The sequence below is a fragment of the Parasteatoda tepidariorum genome, chromosome 1, assembly GCF_982258835.1.
Source record: "Parasteatoda tepidariorum strain Cologne lab strain chromosome 1, Ptep-v5.0, whole genome shotgun sequence".
Taxonomy (NCBI): Eukaryota; Metazoa; Arthropoda; class Arachnida; order Araneae; family Theridiidae; genus Parasteatoda; species Parasteatoda tepidariorum.
The window spans coordinates 104,278,080-104,292,578 of NC_141755.1; the positions used below are offsets into that span (position 1 = coordinate 104,278,080).

Consider the following 14,499-nt stretch of genomic DNA (forward strand, 5'->3'; position numbering starts at 1 on the left):
AAGTTAAATTGTTCATTCCCTTCATTCGTTTATTGTTTTTACAATATATTGGTGAATATAGTCCGATTTTATTTAAAAAAAGAGAAATAATAATATTTTATGCATAAAAAGTACAATTTTGCATCGACAATTATTTACACATCATACAGGTTCAATATGGGTCTTGTTTTTGGTTTGATGGCGTGCTTACCTAATTTGGACGTCATCATACTTTTCAACTTTGTTCAAGAATAATAGAAAACAGTGCGCATGCGTCGTCATTGCATGCGTTGCTATGGCGACCGCTGCTGTTTGATAATTTTTTTAGAATTCTTTTTTTCACTTTTAATTATGATATGCATTAAGTTGGTGAGTTTATTTTTTAGATATGGGACCTCCCATAAATACTTCTTGAGTTGTGAATGAAAGAGAATTTCATCATTTAAACGATATTTCTGTTTTTATTGTTTTAATTAAGATTCAGAAATTCTAACAAACTGGATCATTTTCAATACTAATTCAGGTGAATATCACAAATAAAGAGGGTAAAAAAAAATTAGACAACAACCATTTTGCCAATAGGTAAACTGAGATCAACTTTCAGCGATCAAATTTTTTTTTATAAATATTTTTTTAAATATTAACTCTATTAATAATAGTTATAAGCTGCATTCTTTATCGCTGAATTCATCAAAATCTATAATCTACCAATTATTTTTTTCCTTTTATGCTTTTACAGATTTTAGATACTTTTTTATTTTCTAAGAATAACCCATTTGTCATCAAGAGCGATCTGTAAAATAAATGAATTTTCTGTAGTTAAATTAAATCTCCAAAATATTAGAACCTGCATCTACTAAGAAGTATCTTCAAGTATTCGATTTATTTGGTATGCCAGTTTTAAAGAATAACTAGATCATTCGCTTTTATATTGCAATATTTTAAATAGGATTGTATTTGGACACATCAGTATAATCTGATTTATTCAAGTATATTTTTTATTTTGGTTTATTCAAGTATATTTATATTTTTTATATCTCGTTTCGTATCATAAAATATCGTCTGCACTAAGCATATTTAAGATTGGGTACGTGGCAATTTGATCGTTTGATAAACAGTTATGCAGGGTGTTCTATTTTCACGTTTTCCTCTATATTAAATAAAATCAAATCAATATATAAAAGCCCTCATTCACTGATTCCCTTAAAAGTTACAAAAGCTGAAATTCTGAGATCGATAGAAAAAATGCAAAAGTTTCATTTCGGTGATATATTATGAATTATCTCTGGGTAATTAGCCTAATTGACAGTGTTCCTAAAAACACGTTTCACCAAGGCTCCGATTGTGGACAGTCCGTTAATTATCGGGGTAATTAGATATAATTACGCGAATACGAAATAACACATTCAAAGCAAAATGAAAGGCTCAAAGTCAATGAGCCCGATGACCCAGTTAAATTTCAAATATCGAAATGAAACTTTTTAGTTTGGCTGTTGATCTCATAAATGGTTTAAATTTGAGATTTTTATCCTGGTAAAATGCGTTACTGATAATATCAATGTTACCTAACGACATTATAAAATTCATCTAAAATGGAAATTATCAGTAATGAAAAAAAAAAGAATTTCTTATGAGGGGAATTTTGCGTGGGTGTTAAGTACATTTTTTAAATCCTTCTTTTGGAAAGGGTAAGATAAAATCAGTATTCTCTTCCTTTCCATGAATGACCTTGCCTTTTTTTTCGGGTTTATTAATTTCTATAAATGCTTTTGCAGGGTCTGAATGGCATTCCTGGTAAAGACGGAATTGATGGTAAATCAGGACTTATAGTATGTGTTTTGCACACTTCATTTATGCCTTTCAATGCATTTTTTAAAAAAAATTTGTATTATGTAAACTTTTGAGATCACTCAATCACTAGCGCATATAGATTCAGTATAAATATAGATTCTGAAAACCTGATAAATTATTGTGGAAATGTTGCATTAATATACACAGATAAATATTGGAATAATATTGCTGGCATACAAATTTAGAGATAAACACACTTTTTCAAGTATGATCTTAATTCATTCATTTTAAGCTGCAAAGAATTATTGGATATTTCATTTATATATTTTTATTAAATATAATGGTTTTATGAAGTGAATGTTGTGGAAAAAAACGTGACCCAATATGATATTATATTTTGAAAGTTTAAAAGAATAAATAAGAAATAACACTAAAAGCGGTCATAATCTGAATTGTTATTTCCTAAATTGAAAACACTTTGTTGCTACTTTAGGATATAAACAAGGATAGGATAGGATTAGGATATTTATAGGATAGGAGGATTTTTAAACGTCTAAAAAAATATTTCGTTCCCAGAAAAGAAAAAGATTTTTCAGCGATAAGTTTTAATGGGATTATAATCTCTATAAGTTTCCTTACAAGTTGAATTATCTCAAAAGTGCTTTAATGATCTCAATGGAGATAATAATTTAACTCCTTAAAAGTCTACATGAGTGGCTCATTATTGTGCATTACACTAACTTCTTCCTTATTCTTTGTGCTTAGAAGCGGTGGTGGGAGCTTGTTAATATGTTGCATGTCTGCTTATTTGCTCTTCAAATTGTTGGTGTTACAGTGTAAATAATTTCAGTGTCATCTATTTTTGACTGTTTGTATTAAATGCAGGGCCAACCCGGACTGGACGGGATGAAGGTAAGGGAAACTTTTTTTTAAAATATATATCTATTTTATTATGTCTATGATAGTGTGTAGGATTAAGTATGGATTTTTCTTTTACCATGTTCTCCATGAGATTTACTGATGTTTGTAATAAACTATCCGGCCAAAAGTATCCAGACACCCAGTGTTATGGACTTAGGAGCGTTCTGACGCGCATATTAATATGATGTTGGTTCCCCCTTTTGCATCGATGACAGTTTTCTGGGAAGACTTTCCACCAGTTTTTGAATAGGACTTCCATCACAGCTGAAGGGAGTGATTGCAGTGAGGAGGATCGAGTTGGCTGGTTACGTAATCTGCCCTCTAATTCGTCCCAAAGGTGTTCTATGGGACTTACATTCCCTAGCCAAACTATTAAACCCACTATAAGATTCTGTGCAAAATCTCAATTATCTGGTAATACTATGCAGCTTTATTATTTTTACGCCACTGAAACCGGTTTGCACTGGTTTACGTTCGTGTATCAATTGCTTAAATGAGACGATATATGATATAAATTCAACGATTGGATAAATTGGACGATATATTATATGAATATAGAATAGTTATTATACCATGCATTATATTAGTATATTATAATATAATTAGATCAAATTATTAGACGCACTGTAGAGTTTTAATAATAACATGATTTGCTCGAGTTTATATGCAATACTTTTATGTTCAAACATACATGTAATGAGTTTTATTCAGGAGATTTTTTTATACAGTTTTTATTTATTTTTAACGTATTGCATTGCAATGTTAACCCATTGATACACGAGTGTTAAAAAATGCAAACCGGTTTCAGTTGCGTAAAAACAGTAAAGCTGTATAGTATCACATGATAATTATAATTTTTCATAGAATCTTAAAGTGCTTCTGATAATTAGGCCAGAGAGTGTAGATTGGGGCTCTGAAAAGATTTTGAGCACCCATTTCGTCAAACCACGTCTGTACTAGACTCGATGCGTGAATGGAGCAGTTATCCTGCTGGAAGAGAAAAGAATGTCCAATCACAGGAACTAACGGACGCAGGACAAAACACGAGAAACACCCCCACACAATTATGCTTCCACCATAACAATCAGGTGTCCGGATACTTTTGTCAAGAAAGTGTATGATAGTGTGCAGGTTTAAGTATAGATTTAATTTTTGTACCAAGTTGCCCGTAATATTTAGTAAGCAGTGTTTGTAATATATTCAAAAGAGTATCATATTATATAATATCGATCTGTTAATCTCTCTTTTCGATTGTGCGGAAAGAATACAGAAGGTAAAATTTATAATGTGCAAAAAGAGGTAGCATCCGTGTCATAAACCTTGTTTAACTAAGAGCAAATTTTCTTCTCTTGGCTATCCTTTACAATTTAAATATAAATTTTAAATTTACCCTTTTTACCCTTTTTTATACAAGAGCTATTCATAACCCTATGCAGTTTTACAATCACTGCCCTTCATTTTTAGCATCATTTCCAGCATTCAAAAGGGTTTTAGTAAAACGTTTCCTTCGCCTTAATAATTGTGTGTGATTAAAACTGAATGCTTCATTTATTTATTATAAATATTTTACATTTTCAATAAATATTAGGAAAGTAGTTCTCTCCCAAAATATATATCACTTTTTAACGGAAAAGAGTTTTCCTTTTGCGTATTTTCTACAAATGAACTAAAAACGTGCATTAAATTTTTTTTTTGAAATGAAATTTCTGCAGCATTTGAAATGCTGCAAAAAGTATTTAAAAACCGTTTAAGAAAAAAAAAATTACGTTACAAAAATGGTACAAACATCCGTCGAAAGTGGTCAGGAATATGGTAGATGATTCACTGCTATTCATGATCAAACTAGAGGATATCTATCAGAAACATTATTGATCCGGTATCCTTTAGTTCCTGCCAAGCAATTTTGAAAGAGTATTTAAGGTTCCTCATTTTAAGTTGTCCCGAGAACTTTTGAGTTGTTCCAAGAACTAACGTGTTTAAGTGGTTTGACAATCAAGAGGTTCGCGCAAGACAGTTTATTTTTGATATCAGTGATAAAACTTGAATCTGTGCTTCTTTTGACTCAGAAATAACTCAGCCCTCAACTGTTGACAGGAGCTTGAAAGACCGGAAAGTCAAAATCGCTTGAAAATCAAGGTATCGTTGACTGTATTCTTGGATGACTTTGCATGTCGACCTGGATTACCGACAGTCAATAAATATTGTTTTTTTTTTAATGGAGTTTGAGTGAAACTATTCGTTGAAAGCGACCTGAAATGTGGAGAAAATGGAATTTTCTCCGTGTTTTCTTAACATATTGTTCTTCTTTGTTTCCTCGGTTAAAATTGTATCTTAGTGATTTTGAGTGTATTCATTCTATAAAGAAAATTCGCTAGAAGATCTTCAAAGGACGATTACGAAAATGAATTTGAGGCTTTTTTTTAATGATTGATGGCCAAGGGCTCCCATTTGGAATCGCTGATCTAATGATCCTATTTTTACGTACTGAGATCCAATGTTAGTGGTTCAAGGGGCTCACCTTATGTATGCTAAGTAAAAAGTCGTAAATTTAAAATTTGATTTCTCAAGAACTATTCGGTCGATTGCACTCAACTTTTTTATTCTGTCAACTAAAATTACATTCTTTAAAATGATGTGAAAAATTTGTATTTTGTTTAAAGATCAGATCAAGACCATTAAGAAGATCAAGACCATTAGATCAAATATGATTCACGGTGTTCCTTTCTTTTTTCTTTGCACACTGTGTAGCACAACGGATGTAAATAAGTGAGTTCAGGGCATTATCCCAAGTTATAGAATTCGGTTTTTAATTGAAAAGTACATAGAAGTAAAACAAAATGTAGTAGTAAATGAAAGTAGTGTTAGTATTAAACCTTTTTTTTCTTAATGTTGCAGGGTGAAAGGGGTGACTCTGGAAAAAAAGGAGAGAAAGGGGAACCAGGATTATCGGTAAGGATTTTTATTATGTTCCATTCAGCTCCAAAAGGATCAGTAGTATAGATATCCGTCGTTGAACAACCGACGCAATTGAGGGTTTACGACTACTAATATTTAACTCTGTAACCTTGTCATTTTGAACCCAATCCAGAAGACTCCTGGATCAAGTATTAGGAGAAACTTACCTTCGTGGAGTACTTTTTTTTAATGGAACTAGCCCGCATATACGTTACATGGAGAAAAACCACTAAAACCTCCCACGGTTAGTCTGACGGGAAGGAGACTCTTCGCCATGACCATTGAGGATATATTGCGTCAGCACTGTGGTCGGTGCAAGCTGGATGCGGAATTCGTATCGACCAGCCATCGCTGGAATTTGAACCCGGTTCATCTCATTGGAAGGCGAACGCTCTATCCCATGAGCCAGTCTGAAGTCATGCCCTCACACTTTTGATCCTCTGCAGCTGGGATGGTTCTCCCATTTTCATAATACGATGACCTACGTGCAAAGTGGAACACTTTACGAGCACCGATACTCTTCTCACTTTCGGTCTCTTCGCAGGTGAACTACCCACTCACTCACCGATGCCAGTGATGCTTAACTTCGGCGATCTATTGGGAACCGTGGGTCGTAGCGATCAGTCTATAGTGGAACCATAAAATGATGAATATCATCTTATCAGATGAACATAAAAAAATACCAATAAAAATGGTAAAACCTTAAAAAAAGAAATATGTAACACTTGTGCCTGATTCTTTTTGTGGTAAAAATCCTTATTGTGCTGGTAGTAAAGTAATGTAAAAGCAAACGTGATGAGCACACATATAAAAGTTGGAAAGTCTGAGAGCCGTTTTGATGCTGTAAGTCTAACATTTATCACATCATCCTATGATTGTTCTCAAGTTTTGCTATTTTTTACTCAATGCACCATTCTATGCTGAATCATTTTTCAAAAATATCATCACCGTAAACCAGGGCTCGAAAAACCACACGTCCGCCCGTCCTCGGCGGTCAAAAATTCCCCGTGGACAACAAATTTCTCGAATCTGACGTCCGCGCTGACGGCCCTTTTCTCGTTAATGTTGGTGATACATTTTCAATTTTTGTTACCTTACAAGAGTCTAGCGACTCACTTCTAAAATGACCCTCTAATCTAGAAATACAGCAACATACATGGTAGAATTGATGTTTTCTCTGTCTCCCGTACTGTAGCGGTTGAAAGGGACTTTTCAGCAATGAACAAAAAGAAAGAAAAAACACATTACGTACTGGTCTTAAACAAGAAGCGTTAAAAGGAATTATAAACATCTACCTAAATGGAAAACCCATTTCAGATTTTTGTGCAGAAACCTCATTAGCTTGATTGTGGAACTGGCAAACGTCAGATTTGATTCATTTAAAAAACGCAGTACCCTCGGATAAATTGACATTCCAGATAACTTGACATTTGTCATTTAAATTATTTCATAAAAGAAATAAATTATTTTATAAAAGAAATTCTAGGTTCCTATTAGTAACCTAGTACTCCTTTTATTACTGTATAATGCAATCCTAGTATTTGTAATCCTAGTAACTACTAATTCATTGTGCAATTTATGTAATTGCTTGTAATAAACAAGAGAGAATTATATTTTTATTTATTTAAAGGTGACGGGTTAGTTTCGAAGGAGGACGGGTACATTGTTGGACAAGCCGTCCTCGGGGACGGGTAAAATTTTTGAGTTTTTTTGAGCCCTGCCGTAAACCTTGACAGACAAGATACATACTCGACTATTTTATTTTATGATAATAGCTAATAAGATATTTTAGCTCATAATTTAAGCAACCTTGTCACCATAAATAGCTTGAGAACTGTGTTTTAAAAAAATGTTACTTTTTACGTAAAAAAGATAATTATTTGAACGCTCAGTAGTGGAGAGATTTTCCCTGAAATATATTTAAAACAGTGTAATGTTTGTTGCAGGGTACGGATGGAATTCCTGGATTGCCGGTAACTATATCAAAGGATGGTGAACTATAAAATCTGTGCATGAAAACAAGCATGATTCTTTCTTATCTCTCTATCTTTATGCAAATGCATGGCATCTCTCTCTCTCTCTATCTTGAAGTAGAGCCAGTATAGTTATTTTTCATTCTTGTCTCTTGAAACGACATTGATCTAAAGTATTTTATTTTCTATTTTGCAATTTCAGGGACCCAAAGGAGAAAAAGGCGAGCTCGGACCGCAAGTAAGCATCTCATATACACTATCTGGCCAAAAGTGTCCGGTTGTTATGGTTGGGGAAGCTTATTGGTGTGGGGGTGTTTCTAGTGGTTGGATCCGTTATTTCCTGTGGTGAGATGAATCTGGACAATGCTGCACTCCCGATTCATTTACAATATTTTGGGGAAGGTCCATTTCTTTTTCTGCAGGATAACTGCTCCATTCACATATCGAGGCTTGCACAAACGTGGCTCTTTTTTTTTTAATAATAATTTTTTCTTATCCGTCGTTGATCAGCCGACCCAATTTTGGGTTTACGACTACTAATTCATTGTCATCCATTGTCATTTTGATCCAAGCGAAAATACAAGGAAACTCCTGGATCAGTACCCCCAGAGGTATTGATTTGTGAAGGGAACATGGAGGTCTTTGCGAATCGACAGATTTACCGTGCATTAGTCACCATTTACTACACGGGGAGTCTTCGGCCGGCTGGGATCGAACCCACGACCTCTTGGACATGGGCCCAGTGCCCTACCAACCAGGCTATCCCGGCCTGGTAGACGTGGTTTGACGAAATGGGTGTTCAAAAACTTCCCAATGCCCCGATTTAAGTCCCGTAGAACACCTTTGGGGACGAATTAGAGCACAGATTAGGTGGCCATCAGCCAAACCCTCACTGCAATCACTCCCTTCAGCTGTGATGGAAGTCCTATTCAAAAACTGGTGTAAAGTCTTCCCAGACGTGTGCATCAGGCTATCATCGATGCAAAAAGAGTGACCAACATCATATTAATAAGTGCCTCACAACACTCTAAGTTCATACCGCTAAGTGTACGGATAATTTTGGCCAGATAGTATACATATATAATATTTTACAAAAAATCATTCTATGCAAAATCATTGTGTTAATTGTGTATTAAAATTAATAAAGGTATATATTTATATAAAAATCTTTCTTTGAGTTATCTATATTTAGTTTTTTTGTGTTTTTTAGTTTTTTATGAGCATTTCATTTCTTTAATGTGCAAATCCGGTCCGTGGCAAACCAACAAAACAATATCCAATTAAATAATGAACATTATTCATCAAATGTTAATAATTTCTATAAAAATTATCGACGTCTTATTAATTATTAACTTTGAATTATGCAGTGTAACATATTATTACCTTGTGTAAATCCAGTTTTCCAAGGTAACAGAGGGATCAAGTGCGGTTGAAAACTTCCATATGAACGCGGGTTAAAAATATATCCCTCTACTATGCATAGGGGAAGCACTCCTATGGGTCTATGACGATATTTCGGGATACTGGTTTCTGCGCAATTTTATTCCTGATGATGTGCCTTAACTCCTTTAGAAGTTTGTTGCAGCATTTATGTGAGCCTCTGTTACAAATAACGTTTTCAAACTTGCATATTTCTCCAAAAAAAAAAAGGTTAAAAATGTCATTTCGAAAAATAATTAAATTTGCATGGATGGAGAAACCGATTGCATATTTGAAATCAGTGACACGTTAAAAACTCCAAGATCCCTTAAAATAATCTCCAGCAACAGAAAACAGCAACAACAAAAAATTGTTCTCCAGTATTAAACTGTTTTGGTAAATAAAAAAAACATCTAAGTAGATTTACTGCCCTCTGAATTACAACAACGGAGTTTGAATTTGATCATTCTGCATTTTAATTTTAACGGGAAACAAAAAGTTATTGCATATCTAAAGTTATTGCAAATGTGTATTTTTGGGCTCTTTTTGAGATTTTTTTGCTCTAAATATTATTCATTGTTGTAAAAAATGTATCTTTCTCTCACGAGATCTTTATTTTATGAGCTCGCGCTCGAGTAGATTTTAATTAAAAGTAGAAAAGGAGAGAGAGAGATAAAGATTACATATTGAGATTTATAAATCTTAAAATTTATATTGAAGTTTTTAAAAATAAAGAAAAATCTTAATAGAGATAAAAACCGTTCCCTATTTGAATTGTTTTAAGTCTCTACAATGATTAGAATTGTTTTGCATTTATTTCTTCTTATTGAGTTGCAAAATCTACTGAATTTTTTTTTCAAATGCGCTTATCTTATCGTTTTTGTACATTTGACTTCATGACCTTTTCTAACAATCATATACAGTTAATATTCTATTATTATTTTGTTTTAAATATTTTTTTCTTTTCGAATAATACTTGTCGTATACCTATTTCTGCCACAGCCGGTCATTTGACCGGGAGAACAATTTATTGCTTTATGAGGTTATTGAATCAGAAAGTATATTGTAATGCATGTTCAAGGTATTGCATTCGATGAGTTGCACATTTCTGCATAGACTGTTGTATAGTTAGTTCAATCAGAATAACTGTGAATTGAAATTTAAAAAAAAGTATCTAAAATTTTAGATTGGCATTTTTGTATCAGAAAAAGTGACAAAAACTAAATGTTTTGGTAAGTAGCTTATATTTTATGTTGACAACTTTACTTCATTTCTAACTAACCGTTAGTTTTTACCCAGAAAAGTGTCGAAACAATCAAGACAGCACACGTTCTTAGAAGAAATAATATTAATCATAATAATAATTAGAAGAAATATGTTTGCTGAAAATGTACAATGGAAAAGCCCTGTTCATGTAAAAAATGCGTTGAGCAAAAATTCTTATTCTTGGTGTTACATAAAAATTGGCAATATGCAATTTTGTTTAATTATAATAGTTTATTTCCTTTCTAGCATCCATATTTCATACATTCAATCAAGAAATAAGGTCCGGTCATTTGACTGGCTATGGTAGAAATAGATATAGATTAAGTATTGGTATGTTTAGTGTTAAATAATGTTTTAATTCTAAACTGACGAGTATGTCCACCTAAGGGTAAATACATTTTTTCCCCTTTCCTTGGTAAGTATATTTATATTTTAAATGTTAATGGGAAGTTATTCTCCCACCTATGGTTCATTCTGATATCTACAGAGAATATTAAAAATAACACCCATGAAGCTTTTTACACTAACACTGGTAACAGTAAAGGTTAGAGTGGGATCAAGAAGCAGTTTTTTGCTTTATCGTTCCTTCATTTGATCATTTCTCATCTAGTTTATTTGTAGCTATAAAGACAGTACCGTCATTCGGGGCTACTTTGTGCGGCGGGGGCTACTTTGTGCAAATTCGAATTCGGCATTTTTCAAGTGCTGCTATTCAGTACTATGTTTATTTCACGTTAAAAATGTGTGGAATTTGAAGATAGAAGTCTCTTCTATTACTACAAAAAAAATTTTGAATTTTAAAACAATCTCAGAGTGTGTTTCGTTCATCCAATGTCAACAATTTTCCGAGGACGTCGGATGTCGAAAAGTGTGCGTGGAAACTTTAGCTGTGAAATGCAAAGACGTTGATAAAACAATTGTCGTAAGTGCAAAATTTTTCATTTGTACATTAATAAACAATTATATCATGTTAGCGTTAAAAAAAATTTAAAATTAATAACAAATAAACGGAAAATGAAAAAAAATGCACTGTGGGGCTACTTTGTGCAAAGTTTCATTCGATTTTTTTTTCGGCAGAAAAATTGTCAGACGTTATAAAAAAAAATACCTCGAACGAGAAATTACCTTGATTACACTTTAGAAAAGTTGCAACAATGTTTGCAAGCAGTTGCTGGTGGTATGTCGATTGCAGAAGCTTCTTGGAAGTACAAAATCCACAGAAATACTATCTCTAATAAAATTCACAAAAAACACGTGAAACGTGCTGTTAAACTATTATTTTTCTTCTAAAGAATTAATCAAACGATTTAACACATAAAAATATATTTTATAGAACATCAGGTGATTTTGACAGAAACTGAAGTGCAAGTTCTGTCGTGTTCATTCAAGCATGTTATGTTCAAATTTATCAATATTATAAATGTTAATGAATATGTAATTACTATTATTTTTGAAATATCATCCATTTCAATGTTAAAAAAAGTATATGGTTTCCTTTTGTTTAAACTCAAATGTTTTGAAATAAACATTCTTTTTAAGAAAAAATTCTTCAAAAAAAAAAATGGTTTTTTAACGCTGAAAATTATATTCAAACTAATATCTTTACATATCTTGATGTTTTTGTCTTCAAAAATGTCAACAATTAACTTTTTTAACAATTTTATATCAATATTTTACTGAAAACATGATTATTAAACTGAATTCCTATCGCTGCACAAAGTAGCCCCATTTGGGGGCTACTTTGTGCAAGGTATGTTTTGACTTATTATTCGTAAATATCACATATAAATAATGCCAATATTGATCAAATTCATTCGTCTGAGTCCAGTTATGAATATAATATCGATAAATTTTACTAAAGTTTGAATTAACATAGTTTTTTTACATGTCAAAGTTCAAAAACTGCGAAATCCTGCACAAAGTAGCCCCGAATGACGGTACATAAAAATTCGGTTATACGCAGAGCAATTCTATACAGTAGGTAGAAATTTGGCCTTGCCACCGAAAAAAGTTCTTGAAAACCGAATTAATTTAGGTAAATGAACTTCTTTTTATAAATCAATGTCAATCGCAAAAATATTTTAATATAGCTTTGCTTGGAGAAAAAAAAAAGAGTTAAACTATCAGTTATATTTTTAGAAAGATGAATTCTTTTATTTTATGAGTAATCCAAATTGGCCATCGGATACTTAAAAAAAAAAAACAGGTTTCTTGTTAATTTGTTTTAATGGTTGCATTATTTTATAGGGACTGCGAGGTAAGCGAGGAAAAAGAGGTGAAAAAGGAGAAAAAGGTGACCAAGTAAGTTTTTTTTCCTTTCTTTCAATTTTTATATATCGACAAAATGATGCTGTGATACAAATTATCAAATTTTTTTTTTCTCCAAAGAATTTTTTAAAATCCTACTTTTGTATTTAATTTTAAGTATAATGGTATACCTATATTATTTTTATAAATAGTCATCGTTTGCTGGGAAAATTATTCATACCTGTAAAGATTTCACCTGGAAGCTTAATATTAATGGATTGCATTTTATAACCATAAGTAAAATTATATTTCTTTTCGATAATTTTTTTTATTTATTTTATGACCGTCGTTGAACAGCCGACCCAAATTTTTGGTTTTACGATTACTAATGTTCAAATCCGTAGTCTTGTCATTTTGAACCCAATCCAGAAGACAAGGGATTGATCAAATATTGAAAGAAATTCTTCTTCGTGGAGGACTTTTTGATGGAACTAACCAGCATTTGCGTTATATGGAGAGGTGAACTACGACAATCTCCCACGGTTAGGTCGACGGCAAGGGGACTATAATCCATGATCCGTCTACCACTGACGATATTTTTACGACAGCACTGTGGTCGGTGCGAACTGAGTGAGGGATTCGTACCGTCGCTGGAATCGAACCCGGTTCACTTGATTGGAAGGTGAACGATCTACCACCTGAGCTATCTCGGCTTTCCGCATGAAAAATGCATTGAAATCTTTAACCAAATGAAATATTATGCCAACCTTTAGACCCAAAGTATTCATTTATCTCTAATATTATTATGCAATTCAGAGTGTTTAAGAACGATGCTTCCTACATTATTAATTCCTACAGAGCACAAAAATTTGTTTAACAGAGAAACAAAACATGTGATAAATTCTGTAAAAAAGAACTCCGAAATAACCTTTGAAAAAAGCCACCCGTTATTCAGAATATTTCATTTAAAATGTTACTATAAAAACGTAAAGAATGGCTTCCTATTTGTAAAGCTAAGAGTAAGAGGATGACGTGCATTTTAGAATAAAATTATCTTCATGGATTTAATATGTTCGATAATGATGGGAGAGGCGACCAAAAATTGAATTGGAAGCATTCAAAGGAAAGTGTTTAAATACATTCGTTTCTGTCATAAATTAACATCTTTCTTTAAGATTTATTAACTTGTAAAGACGCAACAATACACGTGTCACGTTAACAGCAATAAATAAGCGACCGATTTTTGGAACTTTGCTTTGCATTGCAGTTAAATTTACAGTTAAATTAATGTTGACAATTTAAAATTTTAATCACCAAGAAAAATATTGTAGGAATGCGACGAAAAAGTGATAAGTTTTCGGTTAAGTTGAAGTCAGTTATAACCAAAAATTATAGAAGATAATTGGATATGTTAACAAATAGGCCTTCTGACGATAATTTAAACTGAGTAAGTTTCAATGTATGCGCTTTTATTTATTAACAGACGACACATTTTTCTTCACATATTCTTTAATTTCGTTCCAGCAAATCTATTTTAGAAATATTAAAGCATACCGCCCTCATAAACTGTAATTAGTGATAATAAAGACATTTTTATAAAAATGTTTCATAGAACAAGAGAAATATATTCTTCACATTACACATAAAATCGTTTGAAAATACTGTCTTATATTACGTGTCGCATTCAGTACATTGGGGCAGTGTTTTAGGATATTCGAAATTGCTTTATTCCAGGTACAATAGTTTAAACACAACAATGAAAATTTAGACACATTGTTTACCAGCTGTCATTGACTTTTTATACATTGTCCTTAATAAGTATTTTTTTTATTGTGAGGGGTCACAAATTGTAATTTAGAAGAAAATACAAACTATCAAAATATGTGCGAATCTTTTAAGTGCTTTTTCGATTGCCTGATGAAATTGTCTCTTATCAGTTTCATCCGGT

At 32.4% G+C, this 14,499-nt stretch overlaps 1 protein-coding gene across 16 annotated transcripts in view; it reads left to right on the forward strand.

Moving 5' to 3' along the window:
* LOC107437330 (uncharacterized) overlaps positions 1-14,499 on the forward strand; it is a 92,172-nt gene that overhangs the window by 62,048 nt on the left and 15,625 nt on the right. For 5 of the 16 annotated variants that reach the window (XM_087150016.1, XM_087150013.1, XM_087149997.1 and 2 more), the window contains 6 exons: positions 1,755-1,808; positions 2,656-2,682; positions 5,587-5,640; positions 7,593-7,619; positions 7,822-7,857; positions 12,552-12,605. In XM_087150016.1, coding sequence (XP_087006142.1) covers positions 1,755-1,808; positions 2,656-2,682; positions 5,587-5,640; positions 7,593-7,619; positions 7,822-7,857; positions 12,552-12,605 — 252 coding nt within the window. Of the gene's footprint in view, positions 1-1,754; positions 1,809-2,535; positions 2,626-2,655; positions 2,683-5,586; positions 5,641-7,592; positions 7,737-7,821; positions 7,858-12,551; positions 12,606-14,499 lie in introns of those variants that run through there. The other 11 variants (XM_087150029.1, XM_087150003.1, XM_087150024.1 and 8 more) reach the window with 5 other exon arrangements.